The following is a 14,855-nucleotide window of genomic DNA, read 5'->3' as shown; positions in this document are numbered from 1 at the left end:
ACCATGCTCAGCTAATTTTTTATTCTTTATTTTTTTTTGAGACGGAGTCTCACGCTGTTGCCCAGGCTGGAGTGCAGTGGCGCGATCTCGGCTCACTGCAAGCTCCGCCTCCTGGGTTCACGCCATTCTCCTGCCTCAGCCTCCTGAGTAGCTAGGACTACAGGTGCCCGCCACCGCGCCCGGCTAATTTTTTGTATTTTTAGTAGAGACGGGGTTTCACTGTGGTCTCGATCTCCTGACCTTGTGATCTGCCCGCCTCGGCCTCCCAAAGTGCTGGGATTACAGGCTTGAGCCACCGCGCCCGGCCTTTTTTATTTTTTAGTAGAGACAAGATTTCCCCATCTTGGCCAGGCTGGTCTTCAAATCCTGACCTTGTGATCCACCCACCTTGGCCTCCCAAAGTGCTGGGATTACAGGCATAAGCCTCCGTGCCTGGTCTGCAGTGTTTTTGTTTTTGTTTTTTCTTTGAGGAGTCTCGCTCAGAGTGACAGACACCCAGGCTGGATGGAGTGTGGTGGTGCAGTCTTGGCTCACTGCAACCACCTCCTCCCGGTTCAAGTGATTCTCCTGCCTTAGCCTCTCTAGTAGCTGAGGTTACAGGTGTGTGTCACCACGCCTGGCTAGTTTTTGTATTTTTAGTAGAGATGGGGTTTCACCATCTTGGCCAGGCTGGTCTCAAACTCCTGACCTCAAATGATCCGCCCTTCTCGGCCTCCCAAAGTGCTGGGATTACAGGCGTGAGCCACCATGCCCAGCCCTTGGTTTGCTTTGAAGGAAAATATTTAGTAGGTAGAGCATGTATTAATAAATTTTCTCAGGTGGGCACGGTGGCTCACGCCTGTAATCTCAGCACTTTGGGAGGCTGGGGTGGGCAGATCACGAGGTCAGGAGTTTGAGACCAGCCTGACCAACATGGTGAAACCCTGTCTCTGCTAAAAATACAAAAATTAGCCGAGCGTGATGGCACACGCCTATAATTCCTGCTACTTAGGAGGCTGAGGCAGGAGAATCACTTGAACCCGGGAGGCGGAGGTTGCAGTGAACTGAGATCATGCCACTGAACTCCAGCCTGGGCGACAGAGCGAGACTCTGTCTCAAAAAATAAAATAAAGTAAGTTTTCTCTAGCTGGATCCTCTGCTGAGCCTATGGAGGCAGACCTCTAGATGCTTACTGGAGGCCAGTGTATTAGGTCCCTTCCTATACATGTATGTATGCATATATTTTTAATTTTATTTTTATTTTTTTGCTTCACTTATTGTTTTCAACACAAAGGCATACTTCTTCCTGATATTTATATGTGTATAAAACAGCATTTTATATTTGGGTTTGGTTGGTACAGGATGAAGAAATCAAACTTTTTTTTTGAAGGTGTTGATGGATGATTTTCAGTTCTGTTACAACAAATGTGTATTTTGAAGGGAATGAACTAATAAAAAAGGTTACATACAGACTGGGCAACATAGTGAGACTTTGTTTCTATTTAAAGAAAAAAAAAAAAGAAAAGCCAGGTGTAGTGGTGTATACATGTAGTCCCATCTACTGGGGAGGTTGAGGTGGGAGGATTGTTTGAGCCCAGGCAATCAAGGCTGCAGTGAGCTATGATGGCACCACTGCACTCCAGCCTGGGCAACAGAGTGAGATCCCCTCTCAAAAAAAAAAAATTATGAAAATTTTATCTGATTGCTGCTATTCTTTCTTTCTTTTTAAAAATTGTGGTCAGGTACTTACAATTTCATCAGAAATTCCTAAAAGAATTCAAAGTGCCTTAAAAAATGCAGAAGAATCAAAGCGATTTCTTAATCAGTTTCTGGAGCAGGAAACTCATCTCTTCAGCGCCATTAACAGTCATTTGCTGACTGCACAACCCTGGATGGACGATCTTGGAGCCATGATTAGCCAAATTGAAGAGATCGAACGTCATCTTGCTTACCTTAAATGGATTTCACAGATTGAAGAACTAAGGTAAAATGGGCCTCTTTGTTCTCGTAATTACTATTTTCCTTTGAGGCTTCTGTCTTAGAGAGTACACGTGTGCCATTAAATAATTGAGTTAAAGATTATAATAATATAATTTTACCAGTTGTTATGAAAATAGCGTTATGATAATGATTCTTTTCCTTTATTGTGAGTGAACATAAACTTTTCAGGGAGTTTAATTAGCATTTGAAAGAAGGTAATGTAAGTACGTTACACTTTTAAGTCTTTTTTTTTTTTTTTTGAAATGGAGTCTCGCTCTGTCACCCAGGCTGGAGTGCAGTGGTGCCATCTTGGCTCACTGCAAACTTCACCTCCTGGATTCACGCCATTCTCCTGCCTCAGCCTCCTGAGTAGCTGGGACTGCAGGCGCCCGCCACCATGCCTGGCTAATTTTTTTTTTTTTTGCATTTTTAGTAGAGACGGGGTTTCATCGTGTTAACCAGGATGATCTCGATCTCCTGACCTCGCAATCTGCCAGCCTCAGCCTCCCAAAGTGCTGGGATTACAGGCGTGAGCTACCGTGCCCAACCAAACTTTTAAGTCTTACAGTTGGATTATGAATACATGATAAAAACTATTCTTTGTAATGCCGAATTAATAAAACACACAGTTTGGTAATAGGTATTCCTATTTAATTTTTAGAACTGGTCAGTTAATGAAATGAATTGCTTTCTTTATAATTTGAATTTTTTCAGTGGGAATCATAAGAGCTACACAGTATTCTTGGATGAATAAGAGTTCTGCTAGGCCGGGCGCGGTGGCTCAAGCCTGTAATCCCAGCACTTTGGGAGGCCGAGACGGGCGGATCACGAGGTCAGGAGATCGAGACCATCCTGGCTAATATGGTGAAACCCCGTCTCTACTAAAAATACAAAAAACTAGCCGGGCGAGGTGGTGGGCGCCTGTAGTCCCAGCTACTCGGGAGGCTGAGGCAGGAGAATGGCGTAAACCCGGGAGGCGGAGCTTGCAGTGAGCTGAGATCCGGCCACTGCACTCCAGCCTGGGCGACAAAGCGAGACTCCGTCTCAAAAAAAAAAAAAAAAAAGAGTTCTGCTACCTCTGGGTGGGAAAAACAAAAAAGGAAGTAAGGCTTGACCTTAGTTCTTGTTGAGTTGAGCACCTATCACTGGTGGTTAGCTGTATCTAGTTTTGCCTTTCAAACAACCTGAAGTAGCATTTCCACCTAGATTAGTAGATGATAAGGTCCCCCCATCCTTGTGTTGTTTTAACTAGTACTTGCTGCGCAGCTGTCAGCAACCATTAATGTTCCCTGGAAAACCTAAGGGAGAAAAGTCATCCAAGAGTCTTAATGTCCTGTTTCAAATGTATCATAGTTAATAAACCTAATATTATTTTGTTATGGATATGTTATGTATTTCTTTTTCTTGCATATATTTCCCAAAATTAAAAAAAATTTACCCATCAGTGTAATATAGAAATCTTTGTTTTTAGGCCGGGTTGGGTGGCTCACACCTGTAATCCCAGCACTTTGGGAGGCCGAGGTGGGCAGATCATGAGGTCAGGAGTTGGAGACCAGCCTGACCAACATGGTGAAACCTTGCCTCTACTAAAAATTAAAAAAAAAAAATTAGCCAGGCATGGTGGCGCACGCCTGTAATCCCAGCTACTCAGGAGGCTGAGGCAGGGGAATTGCTTGAACTCGGGAGGCAGAGGTTGCAGAGAGCTGAGATTGCACCATTGCACTCCAGCCTGGGCAGCAAGAGTGAAACTCCGTCTCAAAAAAAAAAAAACCACTTTGTTTTGCATATAGGAGAGGTGTTACATATAAAGTGATATGCCTAAGATTGTAGTATTGATTCCAGAAATTGATTAAAAAGCTTACTTTTTAGAGCATCTCATTCTTGTTTAGGTAAATTATTTGCAGTGAAGGAATTTTAAACCTTGCTTTATTTTACTGCATTTCTCCTTGTCCCTCAGAAAGGAAATACCAGCAAGGGGCAATGTTAATAACTTTATTAAGTAAAATACGTTATTTGAAATCCTCATTCTTTTTTTTTTTTTTTTTTTTTTTTTTTTTTTTTTTTTTTTTGAGACGGAGTCTCGCTCTGTCGCCCAGGCTGGAGTGCAGTGGCGCGATCTCGGCCCACTGCAAGCTCCGCCTCCCGGGTTCACGCCATTCTCCTGCCTCAGCCTCCCAAGTAGCTGGGACTACAGGCGCCCACAACTGCGCCCGGCTAATTTTTTGTATTTTTAGTAGAGACGGGGTTTCACCGTGGTCTCGATCTGCTGACCTTGTGATCCGCCCGCCTCGGCCTCCCAAAGTGCTGGGATTACAGGCGTGAGCCACCGCGCCCGGCCGAAATCCTCATTCTTGTAGTAGCCAGAGTAATAGATTAACTAAAATAGGGGTATGGTTATTGATAACCTTTTCTTTTTTCTTCTGTTTTAAAAAATTATTTTATTTATCTTATTATTATTTTTTTTCTGAGACGTAATCTTCCTCTGTCGCACAGGCTGGAGTGCAGTGGCACAATCTCAGCTTATTGCAACCTCTGCCTCCCGGGTTCAAGCGACTCTCCTGCCTCGGCCTCCCGAGTAGGTGGGACTACAGGCATATGCCATCACGCCTGGCTAATTTTTGTATTTTTAGTAGAGATAGGGTTTCACCATGTTGGCTAGGCTAGTCTCGAACTCCTGACCTCAAGTGATATGCTTGCCTTGGCCTCCAAAAGTGCTGGGATTACAGGCGTGAGCCACTGCACCTGGCCTTGATAAACTTTTCAGGTATCTGAATTGTTTATAAGGGAGATATGCCGAGGGATTTGTATTAGAAATAGGGATCAAATTCATAAGCAGGTAGAGCACAGTTATTTTTCTCTCTTTAATACTGTGCTATTTCCCTGAGGTCTTTTATGATGATATCTTCATTTCTAGCTTTCCTTTAGAGCTTCGGGGATTTTTCTCATCTCTAAATTTCTTTATAATGGCCTGTTTTTATTCTGATGTACATCGTCCTTTTTTTAAAGTAGTTCCTTCTTGCTAGAATTAGCATCCTTATATTAGCTGTTTTTTGGATACTATAGCATAGCACTATCACTCTGAGTGAACCTTGTTTCTCTAGCTTTTCCTATGCTGTAAATGTCATTCATGCTTTAGTGTTGTGAGGAAATCTATTTCATTCCTTCCTTGAAAGCGGTACTCCTGCCAGGCGTGGTGGCTCATGCCTATAGTCCTAGTACTTTGAGAGGCTGAGGTGGGCAGATCGCTTGAGCTCTGAATTTCATGACCAGTGTGGGCAACATGGCAAAACCCCATCTCTGTTAAAAAAAAAAAAAAAAAAAAAGGCCGGGCGTGGTAGCTCACGCCTGTAATCCTAGCACTTTGGGAGGCGAAGGTGGGTGGATCACAAGGTCAGGAGATGGAGACCATTCTGGCTAACACGGTGAAACCCCATCTCTACTAAAAATACAAAAAACAAATTAGCCGGGTGTGGTGGCGGGCGCCTGTAGTCCCAGCTACTCGGGAGGCTGAGGCAGGAGAAGGGCGTGAACCTGGGAGGCGGAGCTTGCAGTGAGCTGAGATCCGGCCACTGCACTCCAGCCTGGGCGACAGAGCGAGACTCCATCTCAAAAAAGAAAAAAAAAATTAGCCAGGCTTGGTGGTGAGGACCCATACTCCGTGATTGTACCACTGCACTGCAGCCTAGGTGACAGAGTGAGACTGTCTCAAAAAAAAAAAAAAAAAAAAAGCAGTACTCTTATATTCTGTGTTTGTACATTTGAAATTCTTCTGTAATATTTGTGTATTTCTTTTTTTTTTTTTTTTTTTGAGATAGAGTCTCACTCTGTCGCTGAGGCTGGAGTGCAGTGGCACCGTGTCAGCTCACTGCAACCTCTGTCTTCTGGATTCAAGCAATTCTCCTGCCTCAGCCTCCCGAGTAGCTGGGATTACAGATGCCCACCACCACGCCCGGCTAGTTTTTATATTTTTAGTAGAGATGGGGGTGGGGGTTCACCAAGTTGGCCAGGCTGGTCTCAAACTCCTGACCTCAGGTGATCCACTCATCTTGGCCTCCCAAAGTGCTGGGATTACAGGCATGCGCCATTGCCCCCGGCCTCTTTTTCTTTCTTTTTTTTTTTTTTTTTTTTTTTTTTGAGACAGAGTATCACTCTGTTGCCAGGCTGGAGTGCAGTGGCGCCATCTTGGTTCACTGCAACCTCCGCCTCCCGGGTTCAAGCAATTCTCCTGCCTCAGCCTCCCGAGTAGCTAGGATTACAGGCATGTGCCACCATGCCCAGCTAATTTTTGTATTTTTAGTAGAGATGGGGTTTTACCATGTTGGCCAGGATGGTCTCGATCTCTTGACCTCATGATCCGCCTGCCTCAGCCTCCCGAAGTGCTGGGATTACAGGGGTGAGCCACCATGCCCTACCTGGAATTATATTTCTTTGAAGTGGGAAATCAAGTTCAGCTGGGCAAAGTCGGTAACAATTGAAGACCATCATACTTGACCTTACCAGATGCTACCACATTATTCCCTTGGATTAAGATACTAAAGACTTCTGTAAAAGGCATATTTGTCAGAAATGAGGGGTGCCCAAAGGAAGATGACACAAAACAGGCCTTTCAGGAGGAGTAGGAAGGGAAAGGTCCCGGGAGGTGTCCTGAACATAGGCTGAGGCTGCTGCTCATAGAAGAATGCAGAAGTAGTAGAGGACTATAGGCTCCTGGGGAGGCCTTGGTAAAAGGCCTCAGGGTGGTGCTTTGTTAAAAAACAAAGGCTACCTCAGGGTGGTACTTCATTCTCCCTTGGATGTAACTTTATATAAAACATGAAGAAAAAGCACTTTTTCCAAATTTAAAATTATTCTGAGCAATCTGTTCTTTAAATTTGCTTTAGGCTGGGCACGGTAACTCACGTCTGTAATCTCAGCACTTTGGGAGGCCGAGGCAGGTGGATCATTTGAGGTCAGGAGTTCAAGACCAGCTTGGCCAACACAGTGAAACCCTGTCTCTACTAAAAATACAAAAATGTTAGCCAGGCGTGGGGGTGCATACCTGTAATCCTAGCTACTGTGGAGGCTGAGGCTTGTTTGAACCCAGGAGACAGAAGTTGCATTGAGCCAAGATCTTCCCACTGCACTCCAGCCTGGGCAACAGAGTGAGACTCTTTGTCTCAAAAGAAAAAAAAATTGCTTTACTTTGTTTACAGTGACAACATTCAGCAATATCTGATGACCAATAATGTACCGGAGGCAGCCTCCACTCTAGTGTCTATGGCAGAACTTGACATCAAGCTTCAGGAATCATCCTGTACTCATCTTCTTGGTTTCATGAGAGCCACAGTTAAATTCTGGCATAAAATTCTCAAGGACAAGCTTACAAGGTAGGGAATTTACCCATATTTTGTGGTAATTGCTTTCCGATGGGTATTTGGTGATCGTTTGGTGATGTACTGAAATGTATGTGTTGCTTTTCTATTGCAGTGATTTTGAGGAAATTTTAGCACAGCTTCATTGGCCATTCATTGCACCCCCTCAATCACAAACTGTTGGCTTAAGTCGACCTGCCAGTGCCTCGGAGATGTACAGTTACCTGGAGACACTGTTTTGTCAGCTTTTGAAACTACAAACCTCGTATCTTTGTTGCAGTTGAAAACTTACTAAAATTTCTTTTTTCTAGAATGGGTTTGTGGCTGGAGAGTAAAACTTTTTCAAAGTGGCCAAGAAAGCCAAATAAGAATCCTGTGTTTGGACTTGGTCTGTAAGTGTCCACTGAGTGGTGGACTATACTCTTGCAAAGTGAATTGCGTGTGGGTGTGAGGGCTGTAAGGAAGAGTTCCGAGATACATGACTGATCCTAGTTCATAGCACAAAAAGGTCTCTTGGGGCAATAGAACAAATGGGCAATTGGGAGGAAACCTTAGTAACATAGCGTGAATTTAATCAAATGATACTTGAATTTTTTTTGTTACTATTTTAGGAAAGATTTATAGATTAATTCTGATACCATTTTTGTGCTTTTTTTTTTTTTTTTTTTTTTTTGGAGATGGAGTTTCGCTCTTGTTGCCCAGGCTGGAATGAAGTGGTGTGATCTTGGCTCACTGCAACCTCCACCTCCCAGGTTCAAGTGATTCTTCTGCCTCAGCCTCCCGAGTAGCTGGGATTACAGGCTTGTCCCACCATGCCTGGCTAATTTTGTATTTTTAGTAGAGACAGGGTTTTTCCATGTTGGTCAGGCTGGCCTCGAACTCCTGACCTCAGGTGATCCACCCGCCTCACCCTCCCAAAGTGCTGGGATTACAGGTGAGAACCACTGCACCTGGCCCTTTTTTTTTTTTTGGATACAGAGTCTTGCTCTGTCGCCCAGGCTGGAGTGCAGTGGTGCGATCTCAGCTTACTGCAAGCTCTGCTTTCTGGGTTCACGCTATTCTCCTGCCTCAGCCTCCCGAGTGGCTGGAACTACAGGCACCCGCCACAATGCCTGGCTAATTTTTTTTATTTTTAGTAGAATCAGGGTTTCACTGTGTTAGCCAGGATGGTCTCGATCTCCTGACCTTGTGATCCGCCCGCCTCAGCCTCCCAAAGTGCTGGGATTATAGGCGTGAGCCACTGCGCCTGGCCGTACCTGGCCCATTTGTGTGCTTTTTTTAAAGACATGGTCTCACTTTGTCACCCAGGCTGAAGTGCAGTGGTGCAGTCACGGCTCACTGCAGCCTTGACCACCCAGGCTCAATTGATTCTCCCACCTCTTCTTCCTGAGTAACTGGGACTACAGGCAAGTGCCACCATGCCCAGCTAATTTTTGTAGAGACAGGGTTTTGCCTATTGCCCAGGCACGTCTCAGATTCCTGTGAAGGGGCCCAAGTGATTCGCCTACTTCAGCCTCCCAAAGTGCTGGTATTACAGGCATGAGTCACTATCATCATGCCTGGCTTTTTGTGCATTTTAACTGAATGTAAATTCAATATAAAGTTATATTACATATTATTTGCATCATAATTAACTCTACTGAGTATCTGATACATTTGTTGAAAAAATTTATTGTGTATGTATACATACATATGTGTGTGTGGATATTAGGTATGCTTTTGATTCTTTTTCCTTGACTTGATTATGTCAGAGATGCATTACTTACTGAGCCAAAGCAACTTCCAGAAAAATACTCTCTTCCTGCCTCCCCTTCTGTCATCCTGCCCATCCAGATTATGCTGACTCCTCTTCAGAAGAGGTTCAGGTATCACTTCAGAGGGAACCGGCAGACTAATGTGTTAAGCAAGGTGTGTTTTGCCAGCTCTTGTCCTTGGTTTTTATTAGTAACAAATGTTAGAGTTTCTATACTTTTGCTGGTTTAAGTTAAAATCTGACTCTTCACATTTCTGTTTTTTTTCTAAAGGGCTAAATTCCTGTTTTGTCACTGCTCTTCATACATACAATTGAGGAGTTGTGTTCATATACTGTAGGAAAATATGGTATTTCTGCTCTTGGGCATCAGATGTTGCTGAATTATCATTGCAAAACAAATAAAAAAGCAAAGCAAATATTAAGCACTTGGTATTTCTTTTCTTTTTTTTTTTTTTTGAGTCGGAGTCTCTGTCGCCCAGGCTGGAGTGCAGTGGCGTGATCTCAGCTCACTGCAGTCTCCACCTCCCAGGTTCAAGCAATTCTCCTGCCTCAGCCTCCCAAGTAGCTGGGACTACAGGCACATGCCACCATGCTGGGCTAATTTTTGTAATTTTAGTAGAGATGTGTTTCACCATATTTGTCAGGCTGGTCTGGAACTTCTGACCTTAGGTGATCCACCTACCTCAGCCTCCCAAAGTGCTGGAATTACAGGCGTGAGCCACCGCGCCTGGCATGCACTTGGTATTTCTGCCCTTAAACCTGTATAAAACATGTAGTTTTTGTAATGCAGACTAGCAGATTTTTTCTTAATTTACTTTTTGAAAATAAAAACCATAAGAAAATAATATTGAAATTATTTTCAAATGCTATTTCAAAAAATAATTTATAGGCCATTAGTTCTTTGTAATACTCATGATTTTACATATTATTGAAGTGTTAGGTTTTGTTTTTTTTTTTTTTTTTGAGACGGAGTCTTGCTCTGTCGCCCAGGCTGGAGCGCAGTGGCTGGATCTCAGCTCACTGCAAGCACCGCCTCCTGGGTTTATGCCATTCTCCTGCCTCAGCCTCCTGAGTAGCTGGGACTACAGGCGCCCGCCACCTCGCCCGGCTAGTTTTTTGTATTTTTAGTAGAGACGGGGTTTCACTGTGTTAGCCAGGATGGTCTCGATCTCCTGACCTCGTGATCCGCCCGTCTTGGCCTCCCAAAGTGCTGGGATTACAGGCTTGAGCCACCGCGCCCGGCCGAAGTGTTAGGTTTTAAATATATATGGCGTTGTAAATTTATGAGTTTATTGACTTAAGTCACATTATTGAAATTTGTTGGGAGTACATTGGCAAACATTTGATTATTAAGCCTTTCAGTAGTTTAAAATTCAGAGTAGAAATTGTGCTCTTACATACAGGAATTTTCAACTAATTTTGTAAGTGTTGTGCATATACAATTAAATAGACTCATGTAATTGTAACTTTCTAATTGGAATGACTTACGAATTCAAACTATTTTCCTCCTTCCTTAGCCAGAATGGTACTTGGCTCAAGTACTTATGTGGATTGGAAACCATACTCAATTTTTGGATGAAAAGATTCAGCCAATATTAGACAAAGTAGGCTCTTTGGTAAATGCAAGGGTAAGAGACTCAGTCGTGTTTCTGTTTTAGAACTGTATGTGTGCATGGATAACTTTTTATTTACATACCTCATGTTTGTGTATTTTTTTAGCTTGAATTTTCTCGGGGCCTTATGATGCTGGTTCTTGAGAAGTTAGCCACGGATATTCCTTGTCTGCTGTATGATGACAATCTCTTCTGTCATTTGGTGGATGAAGTACTGTTGTTTGAGAGGGAGCTACACAGTGTTCATGGCTATCCTGGCGCTTTTGCTAGTTGTATGCATATTCTGTCAGAGGAAACCTGTTTTCAGAGATGGTTGACAGTGGAGAGAAAATGTAAGTGCTGATGTGGCCAGAGGGTGGGGAGATATGTCTGTTTCTGTGGATATACATTTTTGAATACTTTTCTTCTCCAGTTCTGAGTAGGACTAGAGCTATCTGAAATTTTCTTTGTCAGGGTTTTCAGAGTTTCCTTCAGAGATAATATTTTTTTTTTTTTTTTTTTTTTTTGAGACGGAGTCTGGCTCTCTTGCCCAGGCTGGAGTGCAGTGGCCGGATCTCAGCTCACTGCAAGCTCTGCCTCTCGGGTTTAGGCCATTCTCCTGCCTCAGCCTCCCGAGTAGCTGGGACTACAGGCGCCCGCCATCACGCCCGGCTAGTTTTTTTGTATTTTTTTTTTTAGTAGAGACGGGGTTTCGCCATGTTAGCCAGGATGGTCTCGATCTCCTGACCTCGTGATCCACCCGTCTCGGCCTCCCAAAGTGCTGGGATTATAGGCTTGAGCCACCGCGCCCGGCCGATAATATTTTCTTTTTTTTTTTTTTTTTTTTTTTTTTTTTTTTTTTTTGTTTTTTGAGACGGAGTCTCGCTCTGTCGCCCAGGCTGGAGTGCAGTGGCCGGATCTCAGCTCACTGCAAGCTCTGCCTCCTGGGTTTTTACGCCATTCTCCTGCCTCAGCCTCCCGAGTAGCCGGGACTACAGGCGCCCGCCACCTCGCCCGGCTAGTTTTTTGTATTTTTTAGTAGAGACGGGGTTTCACCGTGTTAGCCAGGATGGTCTCGAACTCCTGACCTCGTGATCCGCCCGTCTCGGCCTCCCAAAGTGCTGGGATTACAGGCTTGAGCCACCGCGCCCGGCCGATAATATTTTCTTTACTTCACATGAAACTTCCATTTTTCCTGGAATTGCACTCTACATGTTTCTAGAGTGGAATAGTCAAGCCAGTGGGGTGTTTAATTGTTTTATAGATTTTATCATAGAATTTTTCATTTTATTTATTTTGTTTTTATTTATTTATTTAGGGACAGACTCTTGCTCTGTGGCCCAGGATAAAAGTGCAGTAGTTCGAGCTCAGCTCATTGCAATCTCCACCCCCTGGGTTCAAGCGATTCTTCTGTCTCAGCCTCCTGAGTAGTTGGGATTACAGGCATGCACTACCATGCCTGGCTAATTTTTCTATTTTTAAGGAGTGACAGGGTTGCAACATGTTGGCCAGGCTGGTATGGAACTCCTGACTTCAAGTATTCCGCCTGCCTTGGCCTCCCAAAGTATCAGAGTATTTTGTTTTTTTATTTTTTTATTTTTGAGATAGGGTCTTACTTTGTCACCCAGGCTAGAGTGGAGTGGGCTGATCATGGCTTACTGCAGCCTCGACCTCCGGGGCTCAGGTGATCCTCCTGCCTCAGCCACCCCAGTAGCTGGGACTATAGGTGTATGCAAACCGTGCCTGGCTACTTTTTGTATTTTTTGTAGAGATGGGGTTTCGCTATGTTGCCCAGGCTGGTTGTGAACTCCTAGACTTAAGCAATCCTCCCACCTTGGCCTCCCAGAGTGCTGGGATTACTGGTGTGAGCCACTGTGCCTGGCCAATAGAATCTTTCTGACTGTAGCTTATCTAGTCAACATAACTATTTTCAAAATTTGGGGGTGGGAGTAAAGTATCCTGTTTAAAGCATTAACTAAGTTAAATTTAGTACAACTAATGGGAGATTATAGGTTTCTTTATTTTTTATAGAAAAGCCATCATTCCTAAAAAATTACAAGTTGAATAATTAGGAATGACTGTAACTACTTAATCAACATAATCGTTTTGTCTGCTTATCAGTTGCTCTTCAAAAAATGGACTCAATGCTTTCATCAGAAGCTGCCTGGGTATCGCAATATAAGGATATCACTGATGTGGATGAAATGAAAGTTCCAGATTGTGCAGAAACTTTTATGACTCTACTCTTGGTTATAACTGGTAAGTATAAGTCTTTTAAGATATGACTTTGTTTTAAAAGTACTGTTTTCACATGGTACTTTTTAAAATAGCTCAGTAGACTGGGTGCAGTGGCTCATGCCTGTAATCCCAGCACTTTGAGAGGCTGACGCAGGCAGATTGCTTGAGCCCAGGAGTTCGAGAACAGCCTGGGGTACATGGTGAAACCTGCTCTCTTCCAAAAAGTACAGAAATTAGTCAGGTGTGGTGATGCATGCCTGTAGTCCCAGCTACTTGGTAGGCTGAGGTGGGAAGATTGTTTGAGCATGGCAGGTAGAGGTTGCAGTGAGCCACGATCGCGTCACTGCAGTCCAGCCTTGGTGACAGAGTGAGACTCCGTCAATAAAGTAATCAATAAATAAGCGGCTCAGCAAATTAATATTATATGATGGTTGTTATCTTCAAATTCAGTTTCTATATTGGTAGAAAGCTAACACAATATTCTAACTTTGGGGTTTTTATTAATTTAAGGATTTAAACATTGGTGTACATGAAGGAAAACTTCCTGAATAATTATACAAAAACAATTAAATAAGAATTTAATTTTATTATCCAAACTGTCTTGCTGTTGGGCTTTTTAGGTGTCTTCAGTAAATGGTGATTGGCCTGTATTTTTAATATTTTCTTGATCTTGATTTATCAAAGATTGCAGAAGAGAGTAAAATAATGAAGTAATTTTAAGGATTGGAGTAGTAATAGGAACTTTTGTTATAGTGCAGGGATTCTCTGGCTGGAGGGTAGCCTAGCATCCTCTGGCCCTCACTGGTCTTTTTTTTTTTTTTTTTGAGACGGAGTCTCGCTCTGTCACCCAGGCTGGAGTGTGGTGGCCGGATCTCTGCTCACTGCAAGCTCCGCCTCCCGGGTTTACGCCATTCTCCTGGCTCAGCCTCCCGAGTAGCTGGGACTACAGGCGCTCGCCACCTCGCCCGGCTAGTTTTTTGTACTTTTTTTAGTAGAGACGGGGTTTCACCGTGTTAGCCAGGATGGTCTCGATCTCCTGACCTCGTGATCCGCCGGTCTCGGCCTCCCAAAGTGCTGGGATTACAGGCTTGAGCCACCGCGCCCGGCCAAGCCCTCACTGGTCTTTAGCCAATCACGCTGCCCCCTTGTGGGCCTGCTTGTTGTCCAGGTGCCACTGGACCCTCATTGGCCCTCTTCACCTTCATAGACCACCAGCCTGTCCATTTCTTAGGCTTGTCTGATAACCTGAAGAAGTATCATTCCAGCCCAGTCAGTAATTAGTTTTGTTTTTTTTTTTGAAACGGAGTCTCACTCTGTCACCAGGCTGGAGTGCAGTGGTGTGATCTCGGCTCACTGCAACCTCTGCTGCCTGGATTCAATCAATTCTCCTGTCTCTGCCTCCCGAGTAGCTGGGATTATAGGTGCCTGCAGCCACGCCCAACTAATTTTTGTATTTTTAGTAGAGACAGGGTTTCACCATCTTAGCCAGGCTGGTCTTGAACTCCTGACCTTGTGATCCACCTGCCTTGGCCTCCCAAAGTGCTGGGATTACAGGCATGAGCCACCGTGCCCAGCCATAATTCCGTATTTTTAACTATAAGAAAAATATGAAAAACACTAAGACAAAAAAATTAAGGAAAATTCATGTGTCTCTTAAAAACTTTTTATTCAGAAAATTTTCAAACTTACCCAAAAGTAGGATAATATGAGGCCGGGCGCGGTGGCTCAAGCCTGTAATCCCAGCACTTTGGGAGGCCGAGACGGGCGGATCACAAGGTCAGGAGATCGAGACCAGCCTGGCTAATACGGTGAAACCCCGTCTCTACTAAAAAATACAAAAAACTAGCCGGGTGAGGTGGCGGGCGCCTGTAGTCCCGGCTACTCGGGAGGCTGAGGCAGGAGAATGGCGTAGACCCGGGAGGCGGAGCTTGCAGTGAGCTGAGATGCGGCCACTGCACTCCA

General features: G+C 44.1%; 1 protein-coding gene across 1 annotated transcript in view; it reads left to right on the top strand.

The window, feature by feature from the left end:
• Positions 1-14,855, top strand: part of RINT1 (RAD50 interactor 1) — a 40,045-nt gene that overhangs the window by 10,022 nt on the left and 15,168 nt on the right. Inside the window, 7 exon segments of the mRNA XM_050782686.1 lie at positions 1,722-1,963; positions 7,152-7,325; positions 7,426-7,575; positions 9,062-9,218; positions 10,581-10,691; positions 10,783-11,008; positions 12,777-12,914. Of these exon segments, the coding sequence (XP_050638643.1) occupies positions 1,722-1,963; positions 7,152-7,325; positions 7,426-7,575; positions 9,062-9,218; positions 10,581-10,691; positions 10,783-11,008; positions 12,777-12,914 (1,198 nt within the window).

The sequence above is a fragment of the Macaca thibetana genome, chromosome 3 (assembly GCF_024542745.1).
Source record: "Macaca thibetana thibetana isolate TM-01 chromosome 3, ASM2454274v1, whole genome shotgun sequence".
Taxonomy (NCBI): Eukaryota; Metazoa; Chordata; class Mammalia; order Primates; family Cercopithecidae; genus Macaca; species Macaca thibetana.
Note: the sequence above shows the minus strand (reverse complement) of the source record. Positions and strands in the feature narration are given on the sequence as shown.